This window comes from Carassius gibelio, chromosome B11 (assembly GCF_023724105.1).
Source record: "Carassius gibelio isolate Cgi1373 ecotype wild population from Czech Republic chromosome B11, carGib1.2-hapl.c, whole genome shotgun sequence".
Classification (NCBI taxonomy): domain Eukaryota; kingdom Metazoa; phylum Chordata; class Actinopteri; order Cypriniformes; family Cyprinidae; genus Carassius; species Carassius gibelio.
In genome coordinates, this window is record NC_068406.1 from 16,591,743 (window position 1) to 16,619,097 (window position 27,355).

Genomic DNA, 27,355 nt, shown 5'->3' on the forward strand with positions numbered 1-27,355 from the left:
TAAAATCACAAGTGGCCCCTGTCTGCAAAAATTTAAATTATGTAATCATTTACTCAGCCTCATGTCGTTCCAAACCAGAACAAGTTGCTTTCTTATGTTGAACATAAAAGATATTTTGAAGATTGCTGATAATCAAACAGTTGGTGGATGCCAATGACTTCCATAGTATTTTTTCCAACTATTGAAGTCAATGGCAATATATAATATCCCTTTAAAGAGTAATTCTATGATATATTCTCACAAATAAATACAATAAATACAAATAAATCACAAATAAAATGTAACATCTTTATGAAACTTTATTAGATTCCTCAACATCCATCTCACAAAATACATACACAGTCCAAAAGGTGTATAGAATATTTTGCTCATACACAATCAGCCAATAGCACAGAATACTAAATACAAGTGTTTAGATTTTTTAAATCTATTTTCCAACAGCTCACCACCACTCAGCTCCATTTATATGTAACGTAAGTAATATAAGCAGAGCACTATTTACAAGTTTTATTTACATACAAAAACTCAAAAAGAACATTACACAAAGGGTACCTGTCTTCTTAGATAAGTCATGAATTGTATTTTGTTCTTTTTCAAGATTTTACATTTTGATTCTTCAAATGCATTTTCACAGGCATCACATAATGGCATATAATTCCATTATCACTTAATATATTCATTCAAAAACTTTCTCAAATGTAGTAGATCTAAATGGTATGTATGATGCTGTGGACTTCCACTGGGTGCTAAAAATGTACCATTTCAAGACACTTAACACTTAAAATACTTTATTTAAAATGGAGTTTGAAAAAGTCACACCCTATCTAACATAAACGATTTTTCTGTTTTCTCTAAGTTTTTAGATCACACTAGGAACTCTAGTACATTTGTCCTGTACATGACATAACATTATCATTTTTAAAAAAATACACAAATACACAAAGATACTGTCAGAAAACAAACAAAAAATGGATTCTTAATGCCTCTCACTCTGTGACTTACTATACAAAACAAACAAACAAACAGCATTTGAGTGCTCACAAAGCAATGCATCCATGCAAGTTATTAACTTTGACCCACATTAACGTATTTAAACGATTAACAATTCATGACCATTGGAACTGAAGATTTACATTTTTTCATGCTTTTGAGCATGCAAAGAACAGGGGATAACATTTCTGACACAAATTTCAACTTCAACAGTCTTTATATCAATAAAGTGTACAGAACACAATTAAATCATGGAAGTAACAGTTTTGAGTTTTCCACTCGCAATGGAAAAAAACAAAAACAACAAACGATCATCCTTAAAATTGTACCTTTGCCCTAGGTTTTTCGTTTTTGTTCACAATGTCATATTTGTGACTGTGTTTATAATAAGCAGGTTGGTTTTGTATCAGTGATTCATGTTATGCTAATAAGTAAAAAGAACTTTAAACAGTGCCCTCTATGAAGCTTGTGTCCAGATGTACAATGAGCATTCGCAAGAAAGACATCTCTTTGCGGGTGTTCTCAAATATGACACGGGGGTCGTCCGACTGGCACCGAAGACAATTAGGAGCCATTACCATAGCAAGGTTGTTCACATCCATTTTAGTGACCGCAACGTTTGCAGGCTGAGCAAAAACCTGAGGAAATGCGTCAGAGCAGTCAATAGATATTTTTGTGCATTTGCTGCCTACTGTGAGTGTGTTTGTTGAGTGTTGGGAATACCTGTAGGAAGTGGATGAAGTAGCACAGCACCAGGCGGTTGAGCTCAGGCAGCGACTGCACCACGCTGATGGCTGCCACAGGATCATCATAGTTACTGACACACTGCTTGTAGAAACTCATGGGGATGAGAGGCTCCTCCAGCTCACGGTACCACAGCTTCATCAGAGAGGCTAAGGAAGAACAATATTTTTGGTTTGATATTGAAATGCCAGTACATATTTTCTTTGGCTATGTAATGTTTTTGTAAATGCATGAGAATAGTTACTCACCAGGAACATTGGGGTCGGACAGATTTTCAGGAATCCTCCACTGGTCCACCTGAAGCTTCAGTGCATTAACTTCATCAATGTCACCAGGAACCCTGTAGGTGGAGACTGTAACGTTACACTCAAGGACCACTAGAGGGAGCCCACACACCATTGTTATGTAGGAAGAAACTCTGTATGCCCCATGTGTTGAAAATGATAAGAAATGTTTCTAGAGCGCTAAATCAGCATATTAGAATTGCTTTTTTTTTTTTTATTAATTATTTAATCTGCTAATTAATCTATAATTATTAGATTTCTGAAGGATCATGTGAGTAATGTCTGTTGAAAACTCGGCTTTGCATCAAAGGAATTAATTGCATTTTATTTAAAAGTACATTTCATTAGTATTACTGTACTAATGTATTTATGATCTAAAAATGCAGCCTTTTTGAACAAGTCTGTCACTGAAACAGTTCAGTTAGCACGATTATATTTGACCCTTTGAGCTGCATATGTCAAAAATATATAGTTTAGTGTTTTGTCGCGTCACACTGCTCCTTGTCAACAGGCTACAAAAAGTACCTTGTAACTGGAAATGCTACTCTATTAGAAAACACCTGTTCAAAAGTCACATTATGAAAAATGTAGTTAAAATTAGTAGATTCGCAACTTTAAATTATGTACTTGTCAACACACTCATATATTAAAACATAGTCTGGTCTTCTATTCTGCCTAATTAGCAGGAATTTGAGCAGGTCTTACCTGAATATGCCCTCAGTCTGTGCTCCGCCCAGAGCTAGCACATACTGAGACAGCTGCACTTGCACCCACGGCAACTTCCTGTCTGGAAAGAGCTCACTCTGCCGCTCCATCACTTCCTCTAGAGAGCTGCCAAACAGTGAAGGGGTCATGATGGCACGCCGACTGTGGTCTACCTCCTCCAAACTGGGCTTACGGAGACCCTTTATGGGAAACGCATAAAACACTACTTATTTCTATCTTCCTTAAACACCTGATTCTCCTTCAGTGTATTTGATCAAAACTCACCTTTTTCCCTCCAGTGACCGCCACTTTCTGGAGCTTCCGGTAGCAGTACTTGGCATATGTGCTGATGGGGAGAGCTGGAGACAAAAAGACACAGGGCCTGAACAGTCTAATCACTGACAAGATCTAATGCATCAAAACCTGTTTTACAAGGTAAAGACTTTGAGAACTGAGTTGTTTTTCTTTTTCGAACATGGGCAAATTGCTCAATAATAGTTGACATGGAATCAACGATCATGGGATCACAGCGGCACGTGGGGAGTGAGGCACTTCAAAATGAGTCACTGCTTTAACAATGAATGACAAATGGAGATTTAGTTCAATCAAAAGTGTGGAGGATGAAATCCAGCCAGCACAATCTGTTAGTAGTGACTCATCAGAGCAACATGTGAACTAAAGGAGACGAAATAAACAGGGTTTTCTACTAGGCTGCGTTTCATCAATGTGCTGTCTTATACTTTTGTTATGTAAGGGCCAAGGACATTAGGACTATAAAAGTAGACATCGCAGAACATTTTCCACTAGATGGAAATAAATGATATTCCCAGAAATCACTTGATGTCAGATTGTAAAACAAACTCCAGGCTTGTAGAATCGCTGGGATTTATTGTACATCCAGCAATGCAGAATTTATAGCAGCCTATGCTTAGCATTTTAGAGAAACCACAGTCGTTCTCCAAGGATTCCTCTGGTTTCAAGAAAGCTTCATAACTCCAAAGTAAAATCCATAGGGGGCATTCCTAATACAGGCTTTGCAAATCTTAACTAAAGGAGCCAGATGGTAAAAATCGGTGCTGCAATAAAAAGCATCTTCTCTGGAATGTGCCTCAAACTTGACACCTCTTCAGATTTATGGCAAACAGGTGACACACATGCATGTTGACACAACCTCTTGTTAATTTCCACACACCAGACCCCAATTACGTCTAATCAGAGATACTGCATCATAAATGTACCCTTTGATTTCTTTTTTCCCCCTGGATTCCTGAACCTAAGCAGACCATTTACAGGGTAAACATACAGATTCCACTGCATTCAAACATGCAGATTCTGATATTTTATATGACTGAATAAGTGCTGGTGGTCTGACTTTGAAACAACAGCTTGCACTCATCTGAAATGAAAGGCAACAATAATGTAAAAAATAAAAAGCTAGAGGAAACAACAATCTATTCAGAGACCACACAGATCTTTGTGGTGACTCCCTATGTCAGGGAGATGTGTAAATTCTTGTTTTACAATGGCTCTGTCATCAGGGCTTCCAATTTAACATCCCAATAAACTCCTCAGCTGAGCCAGCCCTGCACATTTAGACCAGATCCAACTTCAAGAATCCCTATAGTGACTCACACCCAGCTGCAGCAGTATCTGTGAAGTCGACCCACTCATCTGGACATCTCCCCAACAGATCCAACTAAGTGACTCAAAAACAATGCAGGCCAGAGCAGGCATGTGAGCAATATCCTGCTCAATCAAGTGGCCAGTGGCTGGTGCTGGTCTAATGGGCTTGTGACTAGAGACGGCTCATGAGTAGGTCTGCTCCAGCGACTGTGAGTCACTGTTTTGCCATGCGTGCAGGCTATGAGACCCAGTGTGAGGGATCCTCACTGCGGTCAATGTCATGGTTATGTGTAGGCAGAAATGTGATGCGATCATCAGGACCACTCATTGTGGTAACAGCCACAAGGTCAAAGAATCACCATATGGGGGCACTGTCATTTACTGATAAGCACACGTGATGCATTCTGCCTGAAAGGGCTAGTTAACCTAGTTTTATTGACATTGGCAAATAATCGATGCTGCTACACATGACAATGAAAAGCACTCAATATATCTCTACAGAGGCCTGCATACCAACATCTGATTCTCCTTCAATGTATTTCATAGTGGTGCAATAAATCTCTGGTTGGTCCATTACATTAAATTTCAACAAACTGAATAAAAGTGACTTTAAAAGGTCAGTTTACTCTTTTTTTATTATTTATTTATTTATTTATTTTTTATTGTTCCAAAGTGTCTCAAATAAGAAATCATCCACAGTTTAAAAATACCCCTACCTTCTGTTTCCTCTGAGTTCTGTTTTCTCTTCTTCCTTGACTTTGAGTTCTTCTTCTTAATATCCTGCTGATCCAATATGTACTGGGTTACTGCAAGGAAAACACAAAAACCAAAACAACCTATTAAATAAGCCATATGTAAAAAGGTTTTGTTGTCTGAGAACTAAAATAATCAAAACCAATTAATAACATGTATACACGCTGTTATGGAAAAAAATCTGCTTCTGTTTTAATATATTTTAAAATATAATTTATTTCTGTGACGTCAATGTAGAATTTTCAATTTTCTAATATGCTGATCTGATGTTCAAAAAGCATTTTTTTTCTTATTGTCAATGTTGAAAAAAGTTTTGCTTAAAGGGATCCTATTATGCTTTTACAGCTTTTACAGTACAGTTTGAATTTCTGAAATAAACATAACACATGCTACCGAAAGTGTCTTTACAGGTCATTATGTTGTTTGAACAAACAGCCTATTATTAGACCACAGCAATCCATTTTGTACTCGAGTTGTTGTTTTGCCGCGTTTCCACCGCAGGAATTTTACCCAGGAACTATGGACTTTGGCCTGGTACTTGGTGTGTTTCCACCGCAGGAACCAGGAAGTAAAAGTTATGGGTAAAAAATTCCCCTCAGAAAGTCCCTGCTGGCGAGGTGGTACTTCTTGAAAGTTCCGGAACTTTCGGGGTGGGACCTGGGTGCTAAACATTCTGATTGGTTGAGTTCACACAGGATTGGTTGAGTTCAACCACCATTTATTCGGATCATTTTCAAAATATTACTTTTATTGTGTCATGAAATGTAATTTTAAAAGTATTTCAGGCAAGAATGTAGTTGTTTAAAACTCAAATCTGTGGTTTATTTATAAAGACAGCGCTTATTTAAAAATGTGTTTCGCCGATCTCAGAGACGGTGAGCTCCACGTGATCAGCGGGAGCTCAGTGATCATGTATCCGCAGAGAGCAGCCTCACCTCGGCTAGTCCTTCTGACATTCGCCGCTGGCTCTGATGTCTCTTTAGTGGTTAAACATAAAATATAATTTGATATCCTATTTCGTTTTATTGTAAATATACAGTGAGGAAAATTGCAGAAGCCAAGGCGAGCTGACTGATGTTATCATGTATGCTGCTGTTTGCAGAATTACCGGACTTTCGTCATCGCAGACATCACACTGCCGAGTTGAATGCAAGAAGTCTGAACTACCGAGGATGCATGTCCAAAATCAGCGGTACTTTGTATTGAGAAACACGCGCAGACCTACGTCACCAGTCTATTTGCTTAATCTTCCCGGTACTTTACACCACGGTAGAAACACAGAAAGAAACAGGTCTGGTGGGAAAAAAGTTCCTGGTACAAGTGTTCCGGGTAATTTCGGTGTAAACGCAGCATTTTTTTATGGATCTGTCTGAGGCTGGCCCCTCAGGTCTTTCACACAGGATGTGTTCTTTGCATTTTTAAGGTGAGACATATTTTAAAAATGTCTCAATGCCTTCGGTTTCATTCAGTTGTGTTCAGAGCACAAGAATGTGTCCTGTCTAAACAGCTTTTAGCTGATTTAAAAAAACAACAACAACAACACACCCTGTAAGCCTAGAGTAGGTCGTTTTAAATAATGAATTGACAAACTTACTGTTTTTGTCATTGGCTGGCTCCATGTGCCGCTGAATGTAGCCTTCCAGGTAGCAGCAGAACTTGGGTGAAGGAGCGAAGAAGGCAAGGCACACAGCCATGAGCTCCCAGCCTGCTGCCAGGCTGCGTGGGCTTGTGTTGCCTGTGGTCTGCCTCACGAGTTGGACATAAAGCTCATCCCTCAGGCCCTGCATGCCCCAGCACTTGGTGACAATGAGGAGGGCTGCGTGACGCCGGTCCAGCCGTGAGGGCCGGTCACCCATGTACGCCTGGACGAGTTTAAACATCTCGCAGGCTTCTTTGCGTACAGTGCGGTCATTGGTCATCAGCATAGGCTTCTTGATAGAGCCGCGGTTCCAGGACAGCATGTTGGCGATGGAAACTCGGCGGCGGAACAGGCCCTGGGTGTGCATGTTCAGGTGCTTGCTGGCCCAGTCAGCCATGTTGGCATCAGGGGGTGGGGGTTGACGGAGGGTGGCGTAGGAAAGCTGGTAAGCCCCACCACCACCTGCCTGCAAATTGGAGTCGCTGGCTGCATGATGATGAGGGCCGAGTGAGCCTGTTCGGTTATCTACCATACCTTTCTTTCTACTGTCCAGCTGAACTGTTGGCTCCAGAGTTCCTGCCTATAGGTGAAGAGAAACAGGGTAAAAACACAAAAGCATTCATAAAACAGCTATTATTTTTACACAGCTACTTTGTTTTTGCCCTTCACTTTTTTCTCTGCATTAACTGTAGGATCAGCACTTAAACTTGTAAAATTAGCACAAAAAACTACAGATAAAGAAATCCAATCCACTATAGATGAAGAATGACCAATCGCTGACATAAAAAGTCTTTCTACAGTAAGTCGTTTCTCCTTCCATGTCTCTTAAAAATAGTGCAAATCCAGCAATGGCCTCATTTTGATCCCTAGAGGAATTTTGTCCTGTAAGGAGGTCCGTTATGCAGCCATATGCATACTATCTCGCTGTATTGTAAGCTGTATTCCTGTTACAAAAACCATAACGCATCTGCCAACTCCACTTTTATACTTACTATTTAAATGCAGTTTTTTTTTATGTTGAATAAGTTTTTATGTTTATATTTTAAGTTTACATTTTTAGCAATTATGTGACATGCTTTTATCGTATTTTTTTTTTTTTTTAATTGACATATTTAGCAATATTTAAATTATTTTTAGCTTTACAGATTTAATTACTTGAAGTTTTTTTCATCCTAAATGTATATTTCATTTTATTTTGGCTGCATTTAAATTAACAAAAGCATGTTGTATATAACTTTTTTATTTTTCAGATTTTTTTCCATTATATTCACCCTCATCTGCCAATAATTTGGGGAATTAGCACACTGAAATGCCAGTATGGTGAAATGGCTTAGACACCATGGAATGAGGTGACCTATGATGTCATCAGTTTATGGAACAATCCCCAGCAGGTACCAAACCCCTATCGGCTTCACCGCAGACATACAATTGGTCTGTAAAGTGACCACGCCTGTCCAGGACCCAACTGTCCCGACTGTGTCAGCAAAGCTACCATATGGGCCACAGTAGCCATCCTTCCTGCTCAATAGGCATCGTGTTTTGCAGCTCCGCTACATTCTGGCATTTCACCCATTACCATGGCAGACCCCTGCTGGATTCGTATCAGAGGACGGCGGGAGGGGAAGAGGTGGGTGCAACGAGAGTAGATATCCTTTACTCTTTTTAAATAGGTAAAGAAAACATTTGTAACGATCAGCACCCGTAAGTCTCAATGCCTTAAAATAGTCCCTTTCATGTTTCCAGAGCTGATTTGGATCGAAACCCAAGTAGTTAATTCTTGAAGGCATTTGAGAAAGTACGGCGCCTGGATGTTGAACAATGCAGATAGAATTCATCACTGAGGGAGGACAGATTACAGCTTTGCTACGGGTCAGAGCGGCAGTAACCGTTCCTTTGAGTGATCATTGCCCTTAACTAGAATCATGTGCAGCCGGGGAATTACCTAACTTGCCTGACTGCAATGCTGAACACCCAAGAGAAAGATGTTGTTGCCTCATTGTGATTTACGGTGTAGACTAAAATAACTGGACTGATATTTTACATCACTATTATGTTATAATGGGTAGAGTAAGGTGTACATAATAATCTGTTTCTTACAAAGACCATGGGGGAAAAAAATCAGACGGGCATGAACAACTTCAACCAAACCAAGCTCTCTCCCAACAGTCCCACATGGAGATTAAACAAATACAACGTCTGGTTTTTAATGATGCTGAAACTTAAGATCTGTGGAAAATAGACTGCGCCAAAAGTTCATACACATATTTTATAAGAAACTGCAAATCTCTATAAATTAAAAAGGTACAAGTTACTCCCCTAGAGAACTTGTAAATGTTAAGCTCATTATAAGAAAGTAATAGTTTACTAAAAGGTCACTTGTAACATTTTAGAATAATATTTTGTGTGTTAACATTAATGTATTTAATTTATAAATATACTTTTGTGCATTGTAGATATGTTTTTTTGTCTATACAATGTAAGTAGGGCTCATTTTTGTGAGTAAATAATCATTTTCAGTTTAGATGGACCATTATCTAGTATAATATCTATAACTGAAATTAACAACTTCTGTAAAATTACTGTTGATTCATGATAACCAACTAATGTTAATGAACTGATCCTGTAAAGGGTTAACAAGCCATTTCTACCAAAGGAATATTAAATTGAACTTGTAGTACCTGTGAAAGGGGTCCAGCAGTCTCAGGTGAGGACAAAGTCACACTCTTCTCAAGCGTGTCCACCTTTTCGTAAGTCCTCTTCTGTCGTCCCGGAATCTCCAGAGGTGTGAACACCATACTGGAATGGTTACTTGTCTTGCTAAGTGACCTGCTGCAAGATGCAATGTCCTCCCTGGAGGAGCACCGTCCCACACTGTGTGTGCGCTGGGAGGAAGAGTTCTCCGACATTTCAGAGTCCAGACTAGTTTTGGTCTCTCGCATTGTGTTCGAGCGACTAACCACCTCCCTCATCTCTTCCATCAGACGCTCATTCAGGGCTGTGAGTTCCCCTGTGCTGCCCACAGACCCGGGTCGGCCCTGGGCCCCGGCACCCATCCTCCTCCTGCTTTTCCTCCGCAGACTTGGAGATGGGCCGGTTGAGTAACCTGAGTCTTGATAGCTAACGGCGGGAGGTGGTGGGGTTGAATAGTCCTGAGATCCTTGGCTGCCCTGCCGGCTATGGTGCAATTCCATGGCTCTGAGAACACTTGCTTCTAGGATCCTCCATGACTGCTTCTTCTCCAGGCTGGCGGGCTCCTTCTGAAGCCCCCTTGTTGGGAGAAGCAGAGATTCGGATGCTGAGGTTGGAGAGGGGCTGGGAGAGGGGGCCGGTGAGGTGGAAATAAGCCCTTGCTTGGGGTCTACATTTACCATGTGCTTGATACACTCTAAGCCTGCTGGACTATAGTCCGATGGGTTCCTCTTGTGTCTGGAACTGCTGTGAGATTGACCCGGGTGCTGAAGAAGCTTCATCTTCTGGAGACTGTGTCTAGATGGGCCGTTATGTAGGTGAGCACCTTCAACCTCCATATCTACTGGAGGCTCATCATAAATGGGGCAATCATATGATGGATCATCGTAGAGGCGTGCGGTTGCTCCATACTGAGGAGAAACTGGCCTAGATGAGCTAGAAAGTGGCCGTAGAGATGCTGTCGAGTCCTCAGGGGTCACCAGGCAGAAGCTGCCATTGCTCCCCTTCCTCAAGTGGTGGGCCTGCCTGCAGTCTGCTGCTATTTTTCCTCCTGGTGTGGTTTTGTAAGCCTGTGGTGAAAGCATGTAGCCTGAAACAGATTTGACGCTGCCAGGATTGAGTGTGCAGGCACTATGGTCATTGGCCTTGCTCTGTGGGAGATGAAGGGAAGCAGCTCCACTGGTTACTCTTGTCTGGCTTCTGCCAATGCTGCTGACCTTTACCAACATGGCGGCTTTGGATCCAGGAGAGGGCTGCCACCTTTGAGATGTGTCTCTTTGCTCTTCCCTATTGTTAGAAGTAAGAGAAATGCGTTTAAGTTTGTCAATATATGGAAGGCCAAAGATACAGAAAGAAAATGAGGCACAGGCAACACAAATCTACAGAAGCAGTAGCAAAAAATCTAATCTATGAGGCCAAAACTAATCATCTTTATGACACCTTTAACAAGTCCAAAGCTGCAATCTTCAGCCTTGCCTTAATCATCGAGACATGTCGAGCTAAATTCTCAGCAATTTTGGGAAACTAAGGGTCTGTTAGGAGTATAACATGTCTATCTAAACACCCATACTGCCATTTTGTCAGGAAAACAAAACCATGATTGTTCAACTGAAATAGATTTTAAAGCACTACAACGTTTGAGTTTACAACAGATTAGTGGTGAAAATGAATGCAGTCCCTTTAATTGTGCTTGTTCGAGAGTTTGCCTACAACTTTTTATTGTCACTACGCCGATCTGCTGCTGTTTGTAAACCCAACAATGTCCAAAGCCTCAGCAGTCCTAAACAGTGGTTTAAACTTAAGAAAAATACTAAAAGCACTATTCCCAGCCAAACATGACTTTCTAATTGCTCCAAATTGGTAATTTTTACTTATTAAACTTTCAAATAAAACCATATTGATTTTAATAGTCATTTTCTGCCAAATGTTTATCAAATACATAGTGAACCTTGAACAAAAGTAAAATAAAAAAAAACACACAGTCACTCACATATAGATGATCCCTAATCATAAATCATATTCCTAATAATAAAGAGATTAAGAGATTATTAAATACTTTTACCGTTATTGTGTAAGGAGACGCATTTCTGTCCTATATTGAAAGAACTGGAGGAGGAACATGCTTTCACAGGGCTTTTATGTACACGACTGGTCACCACAATAAAAAACCCCAAGAAATCCTCTAATGAAAATATGCTTAAGCTCCCTCCTCTGGGGATTTCTGAAGAGTCACTTCTCAAATGAACACTTCCTCTTATACCTCTACATTCCATAAACACAAACAAAACATATTATCCCATCAAACTCAGAAAGACAAGATAAGTGGTAAGAGATCAGAGAGTTGTGTCAGACTTTAAGTCAACACTTTTACAACCACTGCAGTGACTATGATAATCGGCTGTTGCATTTCAAAAAAATGAAGGTATATCACTGTGGTGCAAGCACTTCCCTACTCTTCCATCCAATGAGGTATTTTCCGCCATTAGAACTGTTCCCTTTTTTTCTCAAATCATTTCTCACACATTTGATGTTAAACACATTCATTTTGAGATGCCAGACAGGTACAGCACATATGAAAACTTGAAGCCAGCCATCTGGCAGAGCCCCAAGGCCACTGTAAAGACTGTCTGACGTGACAACACGACAAACAACAATTCAAAGTCTGTCACACTGATAAAGAGACTTGACACTTGAATCACAGAGTGTGAGTGTTTAGATGGTGTTGGTTTTCTCAAGGCGGTGACAGAGGGGCATTGCTTTAGAAGTGTTACCCACCAAAGAAAAGACAGTAAACATGTAGCTGCTCTTTCCTAAGAAATTCAGCCTTCTGCATCTAGCATGACACAATGACAAAACATCCTCACAAGGTCACTTTAACAATACAGCAGAGTGATTTTAATTTGCTTGAATGTTGAATATGCAAAACCGAAAACACTCAATGTAGATTTGGGTCTCCAGGATGTGACACTGAACATCCAGAAGAGATGTTTATGTAAGGCCCACAGATTCAATGTGTTGTTGTTTTACGAGTTCTGCCGATGTGAGCAAGCAGGCAGCTCAATTTCCTGCCACAGGGAATGACTGTTAAAGAGTTCAAAGGACAAACTTCACAGCACAAAGAGAAAATACCAATGCAGATATAGATTTAGCACAAATTTTACTGCTGCACTTGTGTAACGTTGCTCAGAAATGCAAACAATAATTTAATGTACACTACTGTTCAAAAGTTTGAGGTGGGAAAGATTTGGTCTCCTATGCTCACCAAAGCTGCATATTTGATCAAAAATACAAAAATATTAATATTGTGAGACGTTATCACTATTTAAATTATACATGTTGTTTCAAAGCAGCTTTTCAAGTAGTATAAACATTTATTTTTAGCATGTGTTGTTTATCATTTTTAGAATTTCTTAGTGAACGGAAATTAGAGGACAGCACTTTGTAATAGAAATCAGATTTTTCTCTTTAAAATCTTTGTTTAATTAGTTATTAATAAATCATTTTAACATGAGTTCATGGCCTGAATGAACAAAATAATTACAATAATTTGTCCACAATTATACAATATATCAATTAGCTTACAAAGACATGGATTTAGCATTCTTTGCTTACTGAAAAATTACCAAATTTATTGAATATATCTTTAAATTTTTCACACACACAAAAAAATTAAATACTATAACCTCAGCAGCCAAGACTTCTTGTCCCTGACGCTAAAGTATGGCACAAACACATGAGGTGTCAACTGTATTTAAACATACTCTATGTGAGAAAAACAAAAAACAACAGTACTGTGACTATTAATGCACCAGAGATAAAAAAAAAAAAAAAAAGGAAAATGAGAGCGGAAGAGAGAACCAGAGAGAGTGTGAGATTAGTCATGGGAGGCTGCTTTGGTTGGTATTAGACAACGTTGGCATTTCTTCCACTGATCACTCAAAGGCATCTGATTGTTTAAATAGCGGTACAATGCATGGTTGTTAAGCGCCATGGCAATGGTTTTCTTACCATAACATTCCATAATAAGATCCTTGTGGGTAGAGAGTGTGGCTGCTACCAAAAAGACTGAACGAAAGACAACCTAAAATATCAATGCATCACAAAATAAATGTCTTTTAAAAAATTAAGATAATTCTACATTTTTCTTTGGTAAGATTATTTAGATCTTATTCATTAAACCTATGCACCTTTGCCAATTTACAGATGACACAGTTTAAGCACACATTTTATTAAAGTCATGAAAAAAGGGGGCCAGCATAACTAAAAAAGCAAGTTAAAATCCTTTAGAGCCGCTTTGGATAATTTAATTTGGCAAGGAGGAAAATAAGGTTAACTAGTCAGGGAGGATCAATTCGTCCCAGGCCGTCTGGTGTCTAATAGTCCTAGCAGAGGCAAGAGATTAGGAGTTTTGCAGGGTGAAATGTGTCTAACCTCATTATACTTGTGAATGCATTGGACTTTCCATCAGTATCGGAAATAAAATATCAAGACAGCGTGTCCAAAAACTCTTCCCCAACTAAAGAGGAAGAAACTGACATAATGGGCTATTTTCATCGTATGGACAGGAAGAGGAGATGTGGCCTATAGCAAAAATCTGAAGCATGACTCAGAGTTGACAATCATCTTTTCAACAGATGTGAAAAGCTAAGCAACATAAATACACATGCATATATGCCATTCAAAATCTGGTTTAAGTTTTTTTTTTTTTTTTGTAGTCATTAGTCAGAAATACAGTCAAAACAGTACTATTCTAAAATATTAACATTTAAAATATATATTTTTTGATGAATAGAGAGTTCAATATTTTTTTGTAACATTAGAAATGTCTTTACTGCCAATACTGATAAATTTAATGCATCCCTGATAATCCAAGCTTTTAAACAGTACTGTATATGTATTAATGTAATATGTAATATGTATTATGTATTATTTCATCAGAATGATTCATTTGACTCAAACTTTGCTCAATGAAGCAAAACTGATGTGTACGAAGATCTAGAGGACTCAGCTGTTTGTGGACAGCTGAACACCTCTCATTACTGAGCCAGTGGGTCTAGCTTCTTCACATACCGCACACGTGACCGGCCCATCCTCACACCCACACCCTGCTCTCAAAAGACGTGAGAACAACTTAAGCAGATAATTCTAATTATTAAGTGCAATAAAGCCAGGCCACTAACAGGGTGGGAATCACTAGGATCCATACGACATCAACACAATTTCGCAATAATCCCAATACTTCGATTTACTTGAAATATTATGGTTTATTACAACTTTCTGATACATGTATATCGTATGTTTCACTCCGAGCTAATGCTGTACACTCTGCTCTCTGTGACCTCTGGAAAAGGCAGTCAAAATGGCTCGGCTCAGCATATGGACAATGAGATGGCTCTGGAATCTCAGCACTAATCTACATCTGTTGATATGAAAACAGATAGCATGAGAATTCACAGCTCTGGTTACAGCTGTGAAAACTGCTTCTTCTCTCACGAACAGTGAACATACTGTACAGAGCATAAGGCGCACAAAACCATGGCCAAAACATGTGAAAATTTGTTTAGAATATTTTAATATGTTTGATAAGTTGAGAGTCACAGTTTTGGTCAACTAGATTAATATATAAAAAATCATAAAGGTAAAGAAACTCAGCAAATCAAAAGGGCCGTACTGGTTTAGAGAAATCCCAGCCCTGCACTAGGCTTTCTGCGTCTCTCTGTGTTTAAAGTGAAGCCAGCGGATAAAGGCAGCAGTCTGTTCTCAATGTATTTTAAGCAACACCAAAGGCACGACTAAAATAAAACAAAAGACGGTTGAAATTGTTCCACTTTCATAGATGATCTGTGTTAGGCCACTAATCTAGTTTTCAGAGTAAAGGACTGAGGTAACACACAAAACATGTGTGGCATGGAGTGCAAAGCCTGACTGAGTTATTTTTTGTGTTTTTAAGGAATCTAAATGTTTATGACCATTTAAAGGTAGAAGCACCAGAAAGGCCAAATGATTTCTGAAATCCAAGATGCCCCTGGAGCGATACTCCCTTAGGATATTAATGGTGACCTTTCCACTCCAAACATGAGCGATAGCCTATAAACAGACTTCATAATTCATTTGAAATGTCTTTTGCAATATCGGCTATTTCTGAACTCCCAGACATTCCCTAAATCAAATAAACCTCGTGAGCATGACACAAGTGAAAATATGGTGCACATGACTGGCACGAAAAGTGTTGTTTCTCTTTCACAGCTTTCACTTTTGGTATCTAACCAAGCCGTTACAAAGGCGGTTTTCAGCCGCACCTAAGAAATCCCCATAAATACCATTATCATAATGACAGATGTTATATATGTTATGGCATGCAACATTGTCGCAGTTATCATCAACTCCATCCCTGAATCATTTAAGTCTGAAAATCATGCAATAATACAAGGCATCTGTCTTTAACCCTAAATATCAATACTATTCAGATCTGACTGAACTCCAACAAAGCAAAGTCTGTTAAATCATTTGTCCACAAAGAGAAGGTTGTATTAGGCTGGGTGTTAATTTAATGTCTTAGATCCCAATCCAATTCATGCTATGGGAAACCCTAACAGCTGGTCTTCAGGGATTTGCGTGCTTAACTAAAACCCTTGTCTTCCTATAGTAGCCACTCGGCCTGGGGTCCGCCTGCAGGACAAAAGAATTTCATGACCCCTTCACAACTTCCCCAGGTCATCCCTGGGTTACGTTACACCATTCCATTACACAGCAAAGGAAGCACAGAGGTGTCCTCTAATCACCAATCTTCTTGCCATGGTAACCTACTAAACGGCTGAATGCTATAACACTGACACTGTTGAATAAACCCTTGTGATCTCTAGTGCAGATGTGGAAAACGTAAGCTTCCTGTTTCCCCACACTTAATAACTTTCAAAGTGAAACACCCCCGTCCCAGCCAGCCATCCATCCATCATTTAAACACAATCACGTTGTATGTGTGTGTGCCAGTGTGTATATGTTTGTTTACAGGGTTCTCTCTTACTAGAGTCAAGCTCTGCTTGTCCATACTATGACTTCGTCTTGGAGGGGCAGTGTGATTAAGCCCAGATTTAGTACTTTTTTTGTTCAACAATCAAGGGAAGCTGTTTTTACCACAAACACACCATATGATAACACAGATGGTGCTATTTGGATCATTGTCAGGCTGATATTTTATGACCACTCCTTGGCTTTTATTTTTAGATGGACAAACAACAGAAATCGTTATTGGAGACTCCTTCCCCTTGAGGCATGAAACCGTAACAAAGAACGTGCCACAACAGATCAATAATAATTATACAGCAATTTAGCAAAATTACCTTGCTTTATTCTGGTGTCATGGATATCTTCTTTCCATGGGTGGAATATACCTAAATCATTTGTTTTTCATAGAATATAATTTGAAATCTTCACTAGCCATAACTATATGCCTGTATTATGATTTCTGCAAGTCAGCTAGGGCTATGCAATATAGCTACAGTATATTTTAATATTTTTCAGCAGAGGAAACAATTTCAAACAAACTTCCAGGATAAACAAATATATTTAGTGGTGAAAAACAGTGAAATGTTTAGGTATTAATGACCTAGGCATGAAATGCTTTTTACTAAATTACATCATTTATAGCTATACAACAATAAATAACAGACTGATTTTATGTTGCCCACAAAATCACAAATTTTAGAGGTCAGTAAGATTTTTTTTAATGTTTTCGCATCAATGTCTCATCAAGGCTTTATTAGTAAATACAGTATTTCATTAAATATAGCTGCTTATTATTTTTGTGGAAACCGTGACATATTTTCAGAATTATTTGATTATTGTTAAACAGCATTCATTTGAAATACTTTTTCTGTAACATTATGTCACTTTTGATCAAAAATTAAGTGAAGGGTCACTTTTTATCGCATCCTTGCTCAATGAAAGTATGAATTTCTTTCAAAAGATTAAAAACCAAAACATTTGAACAGTGGCATATATTGTATCATGAATATCAAATGTATCTCCCAGCCCTACACCCAACCCACAGAAGTTTTTTGAAAACAACTAAGATATTATCATACTGCTAAATTAGGTACAATGCACCCATAAAGCTATAGTTATGGTCTCTGGTTCTTTCACACACAGCTGTCCATTGTTTTGGGCACATCGTATGACCTTTGAAAAATGTGAGTCATCCGTAAGGAGGCTTAGATGTGTGGGGTTCCCAAGAGAGCCATACAGTTGCTTGAGAGGTTTGAAACACTTCGAGGCCAGGAGGTGGGAGATGAGTGGTTTGTTGCCCTTCTAGTTTTACCTAAAGGTCAAAAATTTGTTGCCCTACTAGTTTTACAAAATGGTTAAAAATGTTGGGCCTCTCAGGGACAGCAGTCATGCGTGTCTAAAGCAAAGAAAGAGGACAGCTCCTCATAGCACTCACCACTCACAAGAGTAAGTCGTGCCACAAGCAGCCACAATATTTCAAAATCCTCCAAAGCTACAGTGGGATCACACAGTTAAGATATTGGACTCCATTAACTCTTTTTCCATGGGTGGATTTGAAAGAACGAGTGCCCTGCTAAACATTTCCCTGAAATAGAAAGAGCCACTGTATATGCTGGATAATGTATACCATGGCCTCAAGAGCGGGAAAAGGGGAAAGTCCAGTCACGTTCGAACCACAATGGTTTGGCTCTCCCTGGGCCCCGACCCCAGCAGCTTTCATCTGGTGGGGCTCAGAGATTGTTTTAGGAAAGAATGAATGGCCAAAGGATTGTAGTTGGGTAAAGCATAAGGCACTGAAATAGCAGAGACACAGCCCGGTGAAACAGAGCTGTCATGACTGGAATCTGGTTATGAAGGTGGTTTGATTGGTCGGGGAAGAAACAAACTAACTCTCACTAAGAACTCGATAATAAGTGTTATGAGGAAATGTCAACTTTTCACATTTGGAAGCAATTTATCTAAATGACTGCCTAACGAGTACATGACAAACACAAGGAATACATGGGTTTAGTAAATAGTTTGCATTTGCATTTGTGGCATAATGTTGATTCAATTTCCACAAATAAATTCCTACCTTTGCCTGTTTTACTACTTTTACAAATTCAGTGGCATAGCCACAAAACATTAACATGTTAACATGAATTTAGTGTGAAATATGTGGTTAAACTTTCCAACGTTACAACTTTTGTTGTAATCCCTACAACAACTGCAAAAATGATTTAAAACAATTTACAGCTCAAATAATACACAAGTTTAAAGAAGAATTAACACAAGTAATTTCTGCTCTAACTCCTCAAAAAATTGGCCCTATTTACTTCTATTTCTCAAAGTAACCTTGTTATTTTTCCCCAAGTAATATTTGATAGAAAATTTTTGTAATCAACAGTATGCCACAAGTGTTGCCAGTTGAGCCCAGAGGGTTCTTTAGTTTCAAAGAAAATCAGAGTGATATTCCAGCAGTTGAAGATAATCGGTCTCTGGTTAAGGCCAGTTATTTCTTAGGAACCATAAACGGCTAAACTCAAGATAACATGCGGAGAAAGTCCAGAGGCCTACCTGAGTGAGTCTTTGCTGTTGTCTACGCTGTGGATGTCTGGTTTCTGTCTGTTGTCCATTTCTTGTTGGTTAGGCTCTTTGCTGGCACATTCAGGCTCTTTAGTGTAGGGCTCCATGGGTGGTAGAGGGGTGCGTCTATCTTGACTCCCTGTGGACTGAGTCCCATGTTGATTTTCCCTAGTACCCCCATCAGCCTTTCGCTCGGATGCAGTGCTGCGTTTCATGGCCTGGAGCTGAGACAGAGGGACAATATCTGCACCCTGAGGTCTGTGCCACACGGTCGTGCGGCCAGCAGAGTTGTAGTAGTAAAACCTGCCACTCTGGGGGTCAAAAAGTTCCCACCACTGGTTGCCATCAGCCTGGCGGACGGGCACATCGGTGGGTGGGTCCCAACCACACTCTCCCGTGGCCAAATTCACGTACATACGCTCTTGCGAACGAGGCTCAAGGATTTCCACCCAATCAGCGCTGAGGAGAAAGAGAGAGAGCATTATCACCATTTAAATCATATTTCATTTTAGTATACAAAAAAGCTAGCAAAACCCATTTATTGTCATAATACTGACCCTGATTGTTTTCCAAACAAAATATGGTACATTGGAATCAAAGTAAATCAAATCAACAAAATGGCACAGCTGCACTGTTATAAATTACAGGCTGGGCTCTATGGTCAATCTCTTAAGTGTAATCTGATGGATGTGTTATCAAGGGAATTAGGCCAAAGCCACAGAGAGATTCGCCATGTGTGAGAGTGCATGCTCAGAAATGCTGGCTCAGCACACCCTTAATCCTATCTGCAGATACAGCCGAGGAAACAAAGTTGTGAGCTGGAAAGCATTCACATATATTCCCACACACACAGGCTATCAGGAGACAAATCAGTTCTCCCATCTGGTAACAGATGCGCTTGTCGTGGTCTGAACTCTTTAAGTCATCTTAGTGTGTCATGTGACTGCTAAATTATTTACAGATGACACAGGATTGAAAAAAAAAAAAGCGGGACTTAAGACCCTTCAATTGTCTTGGAATCACACACAAGACACTAAGATGTAGAAAGTTTAAAAACATGTTTGACCATTCACTTGACATTACACAAAAACTGTAACCAAGCAGTGACTAATAACACAGAAAAATTCATTTTCATGCAGACTTATTCCGTTTGTTTTTCAGTTATATGCTATTGATGTTATTGTGAATGTTTCATCTATTCATGTTTAATCTTTGTACCAAAAATTCTGACCATGCTAGACATCTTTGCCACTCCATGGAGAAAGTGACATCTGATGGAGACCTAAACAAAAAATAATCTAATGCAGCTAATTTGGGTCATGCTGCCCCTCTGAGAAACCTATTTTGTATCTTTTGATCTAGTTTCTTAATGCAGAGAATCTTAAGTGTGCTAAATTAAGCCATGTGAGAACTCAGACTATCTGTCCCGGGCGGTGAAATTGCTTCTGCCACCTAAACCAGCGAATGGCTTGATATGACTCAATCTGAGGTAGTCAAAATACTGATATTTATCTTAAGTGGTTTATGCCAGAGTAAACTAAACACTTACATACAAAAAAAAAACAAAAAAAACAAGAGACAATATGATGTCTCCGATGTCTAGACGTGCAGACACAGCTACTGTAAATGATTCTTTCAATTCTTCAGCTGTTTAGCATGGTCTGATGATACTCCAGTGAGGCATGTCAACGTTTGCCCAGGTTTCACACCACAAAAAGTGTACTCTTTCTCTCCTGCCATGTGCCCTCTATACCACTGGTCAGAGAGTGAACAGGGTGCTTGTGCGTTTTTCACAGCCATATGTCCTTTTGTTCCCTGGGCTTCAACCCAAGCTGTGGCTCAGGATCAGAAATAGTCAGCCCACCTGTTCAAAGGTGCTCGAAATGTAACACAATCCAACTCTCTTTATTACTCTGGCTTTTACATTTGAAAAAGCAACAAGTACCAAATATGTTAATATATCATTGCATCTTCATAAAAACAAATGTAGATATACAGTGGCCATGAGGGACTACGATACAGATGGTGCCAGGTAAGCTGGGAAATGCAAAGCAAAGCAACAGACCTGACTGAGTCTAAGCAGAGACATGCTGGGACACCATCTGTCTCAAATATACCGATCATTTCATTTTACCTTCATTATCACCATTAAATATTTGAGCCTTTCCTTGAGGGAAATAGCATTTGACTTGAGGAAATGCATTGGTTTTGTGTTGATGCATTAATCCTAAGGGTGTGTGCACATTTGACAATTTGAAAAAATTAATTATAAAAGCTGGCAATGCTACTGATCACAAAGAATTCTGTCCGGTAGTGTCTATTCTGCACAAACTAATTCTTGCTACCAGATCAAGAGCTTTATGGGTGGGAGCTGTGTAATTGAAGAGCGGTTAAACTGGAGCCTTTGTGTGCTGAACTCCACCCACCCTTTTCTCACTCATTCGCACCGTCTCTAGAGAGGCATTCGGTTTCTGCAAAAGAATCCTCAAGACTAAAATCCTCCTCATCAAACTCAAATGTTTGCCATTATATAATCAGGAAAACAGATTTGTATACATGTGAAAAAATTAAATGGAAAGAATGTGAAAAGTTGCATAAGAAAGTATTAGGGTTGACTGCCAAGACCACTGTGAAAATCAAACAAACAACCGTGTGATTAACATGCAGAGAGAAAAAAAACTATCCTTAAAAATAACCTCACAGAATTAAATCAAAACTCTAAAATTAATAACAGAAATAATTAATGCTGTTTGATGTTTTTCTTTTCATTTTAGAAAATCTTTTTGTATAAGAATAAGTATCCCCATCCTGTTAACTTCTTGTCTGTAATAAACTTTTTTCAAGTTAACTCTTAACTCTGGTTCTGCAAAAGCTATTCTCTACCAGCAGTTATTCCTGGGCATTAGAAATCTGTTTAATACCACCAAAAAAGACAACATTCATGGGAGTCTGATGCAAAGGCTATTCACCCTCTTTTTAACCCTAGTTCTGTATGAAGAAATATTTTTAGAAAGTGTCTAATAATATGTCAAATATTTTCCCAATACATAAAACAATGAAATCATTCAAATTCCTGAGGTCTAGAAATCTGCACCATTGTTTAAAAATAACTGTAAGATGGCTGGTCTCCAAGCACTGAAAAACAACGACATAATGGACTAAATCCATTGTTCCAAAACGAGGCCAAATGCCGTTTTTATTCAGTGCTTTTTTAGGGCCTCAATTTTGAAATTCCACCTAAGGTGTTTCTGACTTAGACTACCCGAAACCACTCTTAAAGTAAAGAAAAATGCAACAACTTTAACAACAATTCTCTGTGCCAAAGTCTTTTAGCTGCCAATTACTCCTCATAAAGTTGGACGCCAGGCCAAACAATAACATACTATTCTGAGTTTGACACTTGACAAGCATTGGCCATGCCGAGCCAGTGTTTAAAAAAAAGAACCTGCCTTTGACTTAGACACCTTATTAGAACTCTAAATAGCATAAAAAGTGCAAAACAGCCAATAACCGATGAAAGGGGTTTGTGGTGATGTAATGCCATTCAATATGGTGGTATGGCATGCAAATTGTGTGACAGGTGGGGTAATTTACCTACCTGAGTGAAACTTAGTTTCAATGAGGTGTGGCAAGAAAAAATATTTACTTCCTTTGATAAACAAAAACATATCAATTGTTTTAAACTGAAATCAGTGTTCACCTCAATCTATTTCAAACTTATTTTATGGGTGCATTTGATTACAGAAACCATGCTGTGTCACTCTCAAACACAAATGAATGAAGTGTCAGCTGAGTACACACATAAGCAAACAATAGGCGTAGCTCCACAAACAGAACACACATGGAAGGACACTGCCCTGCCTCTGAAATAGAGAAGAGCATGTAGTGCACGTTTATTCAACAAAAAACAAACTGCTGCACCCGTCAAAAGAATTCTGTGGCTCTGTTAAGTAAGGTAACTCATTCCGGTGATAATAGGAAAGGTTAGATGCAAAAACTGTACTCACACATATTTGAATGACAGTAGCTGAATGAAAATGGGTGGATACTTTTCTTCTATTCCCTCCGTGTTACATGCAAATGCTTCATTTATCCCATGCTACTAAACACAGGGTTTTAGTTCATAGAATATGTAGTTGATACACAGTAATGAATAAAGTGCCGGCTGGCTCATCTTAAAGAGCAGACTAGGCCTTTGTCAGCACAGGTCATGATACAGACGCTTCCGTCTGTTTCACTTTTATTCCACCTGGCTTTATTTATCTTTGGGGGTAACTCATCAGAACTGAGGCCTTCTGTTAACAGACTAGTTACAGGAATGATTCTGTTAAATGGCTGAAAGCCAGAAAAGAAGAGAATAATAATTGTTAAATTAAACATTTGGGTATGGTCAGAGTCTTCTACACTATAAAAAATGTGAGAGGAAAAAAAAAACACAAATCACTTGTTTGTTTGTTTACATTAAAATTAACATAAAACTACTGCCACTCAGCATTAAATAGAATAAGACATAATAAAATAAGCCTATCCTTATCAAAACCAGATCTTCCGTATTATTTTGTGGTGGTACTCTTAAGTGTTTTCAATTTATACTAGAGTTAAAAATTACAACAAAAACAATCCTATGACAGCTGTATTTTTGAAAGCAGCTTACTGAGATTTATATATAATTCCAAATTATAGGATATTGGATTTCTTAAAAAGATCTATTCATTGTTTGAGTGTATTTTAATGGTCAAGTACACATTGCAGCTAAACACAGATGTAATTCCAGCTGGTTATTTACAGAAGTGACAATTGCATTACAAATTAACATAAAAAAATTCAGGTAGTGACAACTAAACTTTTAATACAGTGGCACAGATTCCAGTGTGTACAGATCTGAAACAAACAACTCGCAATGTAGTGACAAACAAGTTGTTGAACACTTTTGAACACTGACAGCTTGTCAAGAGGTGCGGTGTTAGAAAACCACAGATAATATGGCTTAAAAACAAGAGACAATGTGATTACACAGGTATGAGTAACCTACAATTCTTGTTTATAATCATGAGATGCTGAAATATTCCTAAAGTTATACACCAAAAACTTATTTGCCATAAATATCTAAACATGTTTTAAGGTTGCATGAAATAAAAATTCACCTCATTTCTAAGTTATTTATTTTTAAGCTAGTAATTTTCTAAGAAATTAAGTACATTTATCTCGTTTTAGAATCTTTATATTTTTATGCAGTGTAATTGCGGAAATCATATGGCTAATGTCTCTTGCCTTTCCCGAGACGATGATAGCTAAAGCAGATAGTACTCAAGTATTGTGGTTCAGAGGGCATCAAATAGTCTAGCCAAATTGTAAGTCAGTATCATATGCATGACAATACGTGAGAATTCCACCCATTACTAAAGGATAATGGGCACATGACAATGGAGAGCATTGTTAGCGCAACCATCAGCCTCTATTCATTTGAAACAACCCCCTTTACAATTAAAGCTCTCACGACACCAGTGCCCAATCAGAATGCGAGTTGTTCCTCTAAGGGGGTGTGTGGCTTTGGGGTAAGGATAAGGGGTCTGAGATGCTGAACTACAACCCCCTTTCCGGGAATTCTTTCTATATAAAGCAAGAAAAGTTGACCTCATTGAGAAGATGCACTGCCTGTATGTACTATATGACTTTTTTTGTCTGCACTGCTGCTGATCTACTTCCTGTCTCAGTGGACACTCCTGCCGGAGACTTCTGCTGCAGGCAGGAAGTCTGTAACTGCCAAACAGCAACTGCGTTAGTAAAACAATAAAACCTCTTTCTAGAGGGGACAAATCTGACAAGCCTGCTTTTTGCAGCCATGCACACACACACACAACCCCAAAGGCCTTATTCAGGACAAACTAGCACACTGACAGCAACAGTGAGACATGAATGGACATGTGTGAGGGGGTGAGATACACTGACGTTAGCAGGATAGATGTGTGCTTAAATACAGAGGCGCTTGTCTACTACCAGCTGTCAACGTCAGTATCAATACCTCTTTTGAATGAACATCTCATTTTGAAATACACAGACAACTGTACAGATTCAGTAAGATAAAAAGAGGTTAACTTTTCCCTGAGCTGATTATTCCTGTTGTACAGTACATGATGACTTTATCATAACGTGTCCAGTAAGAGTCACACAGGCAACAAGTCAATCTCTACTATCTACTTTAAGTGTTTAAAAATACCAAATCCAACACATCAAATATCCTCTCAGTGTTGAGGGTCATGCTGGATGACTGGGTGGGAGGAGGGTCAGAGGTCACCAAACCACCTCAAAGGACAATGTTGTCAAAGCGAGCTCCTAGGAGATGGGAATGGGAGCCCTGAATGCCCAACTGATGGAGTTGTTAACGTTTGTTAGTAAGGATGTCCTAGTAAGGACAAGATAAAAATAATCCTTTCTGCCTAAAGGCCTGAAGTTTTGCAAAAGATTAGCACATTAAAGATGCAAATTGTCGAGGTGGGGTCAACAGCTGCATTTTAAGTGCCCCATCCTGAACAAACACAGGAGATGAGATATAAGAAAGCTAATTAATACCAATAAAACAATTCAAATAACACTAATACTAATAAAGGTGTTTCAAAAGACTCCAAATAAAGAATGCAACTATTAATCCAACTATTATTTGCTAGCCCATTAATTTTGTCATGTAAAGCATATTGTGACATGAGTAAAACAGATGATAAAAATAATAGACAAAATAAAAGGTGTGCGGGAATGTGGGTTATGCATCGGTTGATAATTGGAGGCCGATCTGAATGTGAATTTGACAGACTTGAAGAAAAGGGTTTTAGTGGACTAAGTGATTGGAGAAGTCTGGTATATCACTCAACCAAATCAGCCCCCAAAAAATAGTCTAGTCTGTTTTGAAAAAAAATTTTTTGTGCGCAATTCTTTCAGAATCAATGCACCTTCAAAAGTGATGCAGTGTCAATGTCTTTGCCAGACAAACAAAAACAAACTGTGACACAGATGACAGCTGAAATTCACTGTATTCTTTTAAAACCACATAGCTATTTGTGACGCACTGATTCACTGATACAAAAGAACAGCATCATCATCTGACTACATCTGATCTGACTTAAAAAAACAAACAAAACTGGAATAGAAAAGCTCGCTGCCCCGGGAGGCACACCCTCAGGCAGAGCGCTGGAGACGGGCCATTGGATGCTTTTCACATTGCGCTCAAAGGTCTTATTTAAAACACTGGTGCTAAACTGCTGTCACAATGCTACGTCCTCCCTTTGTCTGCACACTATTGTACCAGACATGCAAACAGGGGAAAAACATCCTATTGTAAGATCCCATTCTGGATCAAAAATAAACCTCAGCTTGTCAAGACATACGTTTATACTCACTAGCTGGAACTGAAGAGCTGGAACAGATCACAAAAGTGCCCATCAACGCTCTCTAATCACATTAGAGTTTCTTCAGAGTAATGCAAATCTACAACACCATCTGAAGCATTTTAAACAAGCTTTAAACTTCAGTCATACAGAGACAGGGCTTCAAAAAGCATCAAGTGTCCGATGTCATGCCCCTGTTCAGCTTCTGAACGGGGAACTTGGAGAGAGGAACAGAGAGCCATCAATACTATGGCTGATCAAAGCTTGGTAGTGTGTTACATCAAACAGTTGAAGTCTTTCAGCCACCTCTTTTCATCTATTTACATTTCAGCATCTGTGTCATAATCAAGCTCAGGGTGGAAAAAGAAGGCAGACTACATTTTAACTTAATGAATTTAATTAATTCGAACATCTGTAACCCTTAGCTTAACAGATGCTCTGTGTAGCACCAGTGCAGCACCAGTAAACGCAACATGTGTCCCCAGCTCACATTGTGACTTCAGTGTGTCTAACCACAGCAAAGGTTTTGTGGGATATCAAAGAGGGTTCTGGTGGTTTCCTGTAACCACCAGCGAATATTAAGAAAATTTGACTATAGCACTTGTGAATTAGACCAGATTCACTATCTCATAAAACACTGATTTTTGATTACTGGAACAAAATGGGACACAAAATCGAAAAAGTGTAGTTTAAATATCAAGGAATTATAATATAATAAATCATAATCATAAAACAATATGTGCATTTGTTTACATACTCAGATTCAAAAATAATGAACCACTATGCCATACATATTTATTATAAATATTGCCAAATCCCGCACTTTAGTGTATGAATGAATTGAGCATACAGGATTGGTTTCTAATGTAAGCACCATGTATTGAACATGTACACCACAGCTGCACAGAATATAATTCAACAATGACAAAATGTTTTTTATACCATCTGTGTAGCAGATTAGCTACTAATTTTTCTATGTT

At 38.8% G+C, this 27,355-nt stretch overlaps 1 protein-coding gene across 2 annotated transcripts in view; it reads right to left on the bottom strand.

The window, feature by feature from the left end:
• Positions 1 to 281: 281 nt before the first annotated feature.
• LOC127968408 (rho GTPase-activating protein 39) overlaps positions 282 to 27,355 on the bottom strand; it is a 28,362-nt gene continuing 1,288 nt past the window's right edge. Inside the window, exons 2-10 of one of the 2 annotated variants that reach the window (XM_052569608.1) lie at positions 18,988 to 19,455; positions 9,417 to 10,713; positions 6,694 to 7,318; positions 5,063 to 5,152; positions 3,009 to 3,082; positions 2,724 to 2,923; positions 1,983 to 2,074; positions 1,714 to 1,883; positions 282 to 1,628 (exon numbers count right to left, since the gene is read on the bottom strand). In XM_052569608.1, coding sequence (XP_052425568.1) covers positions 1,434 to 1,628; positions 1,714 to 1,883; positions 1,983 to 2,074; positions 2,724 to 2,923; positions 3,009 to 3,082; positions 5,063 to 5,152; positions 6,694 to 7,318; positions 9,417 to 10,713; positions 18,988 to 19,455 — 3,211 coding nt within the window. In that variant the 3' untranslated portion in view covers positions 282 to 1,433. Of the gene's footprint in view, positions 1,629 to 1,713; positions 1,884 to 1,982; positions 2,075 to 2,723; positions 2,924 to 3,008; positions 3,083 to 5,062; positions 5,153 to 6,693; positions 7,319 to 9,416; positions 10,714 to 11,488; positions 11,973 to 18,987; positions 19,456 to 27,355 lie in introns of those variants that run through there. The other variant, XM_052569611.1, reaches the window with a different exon arrangement.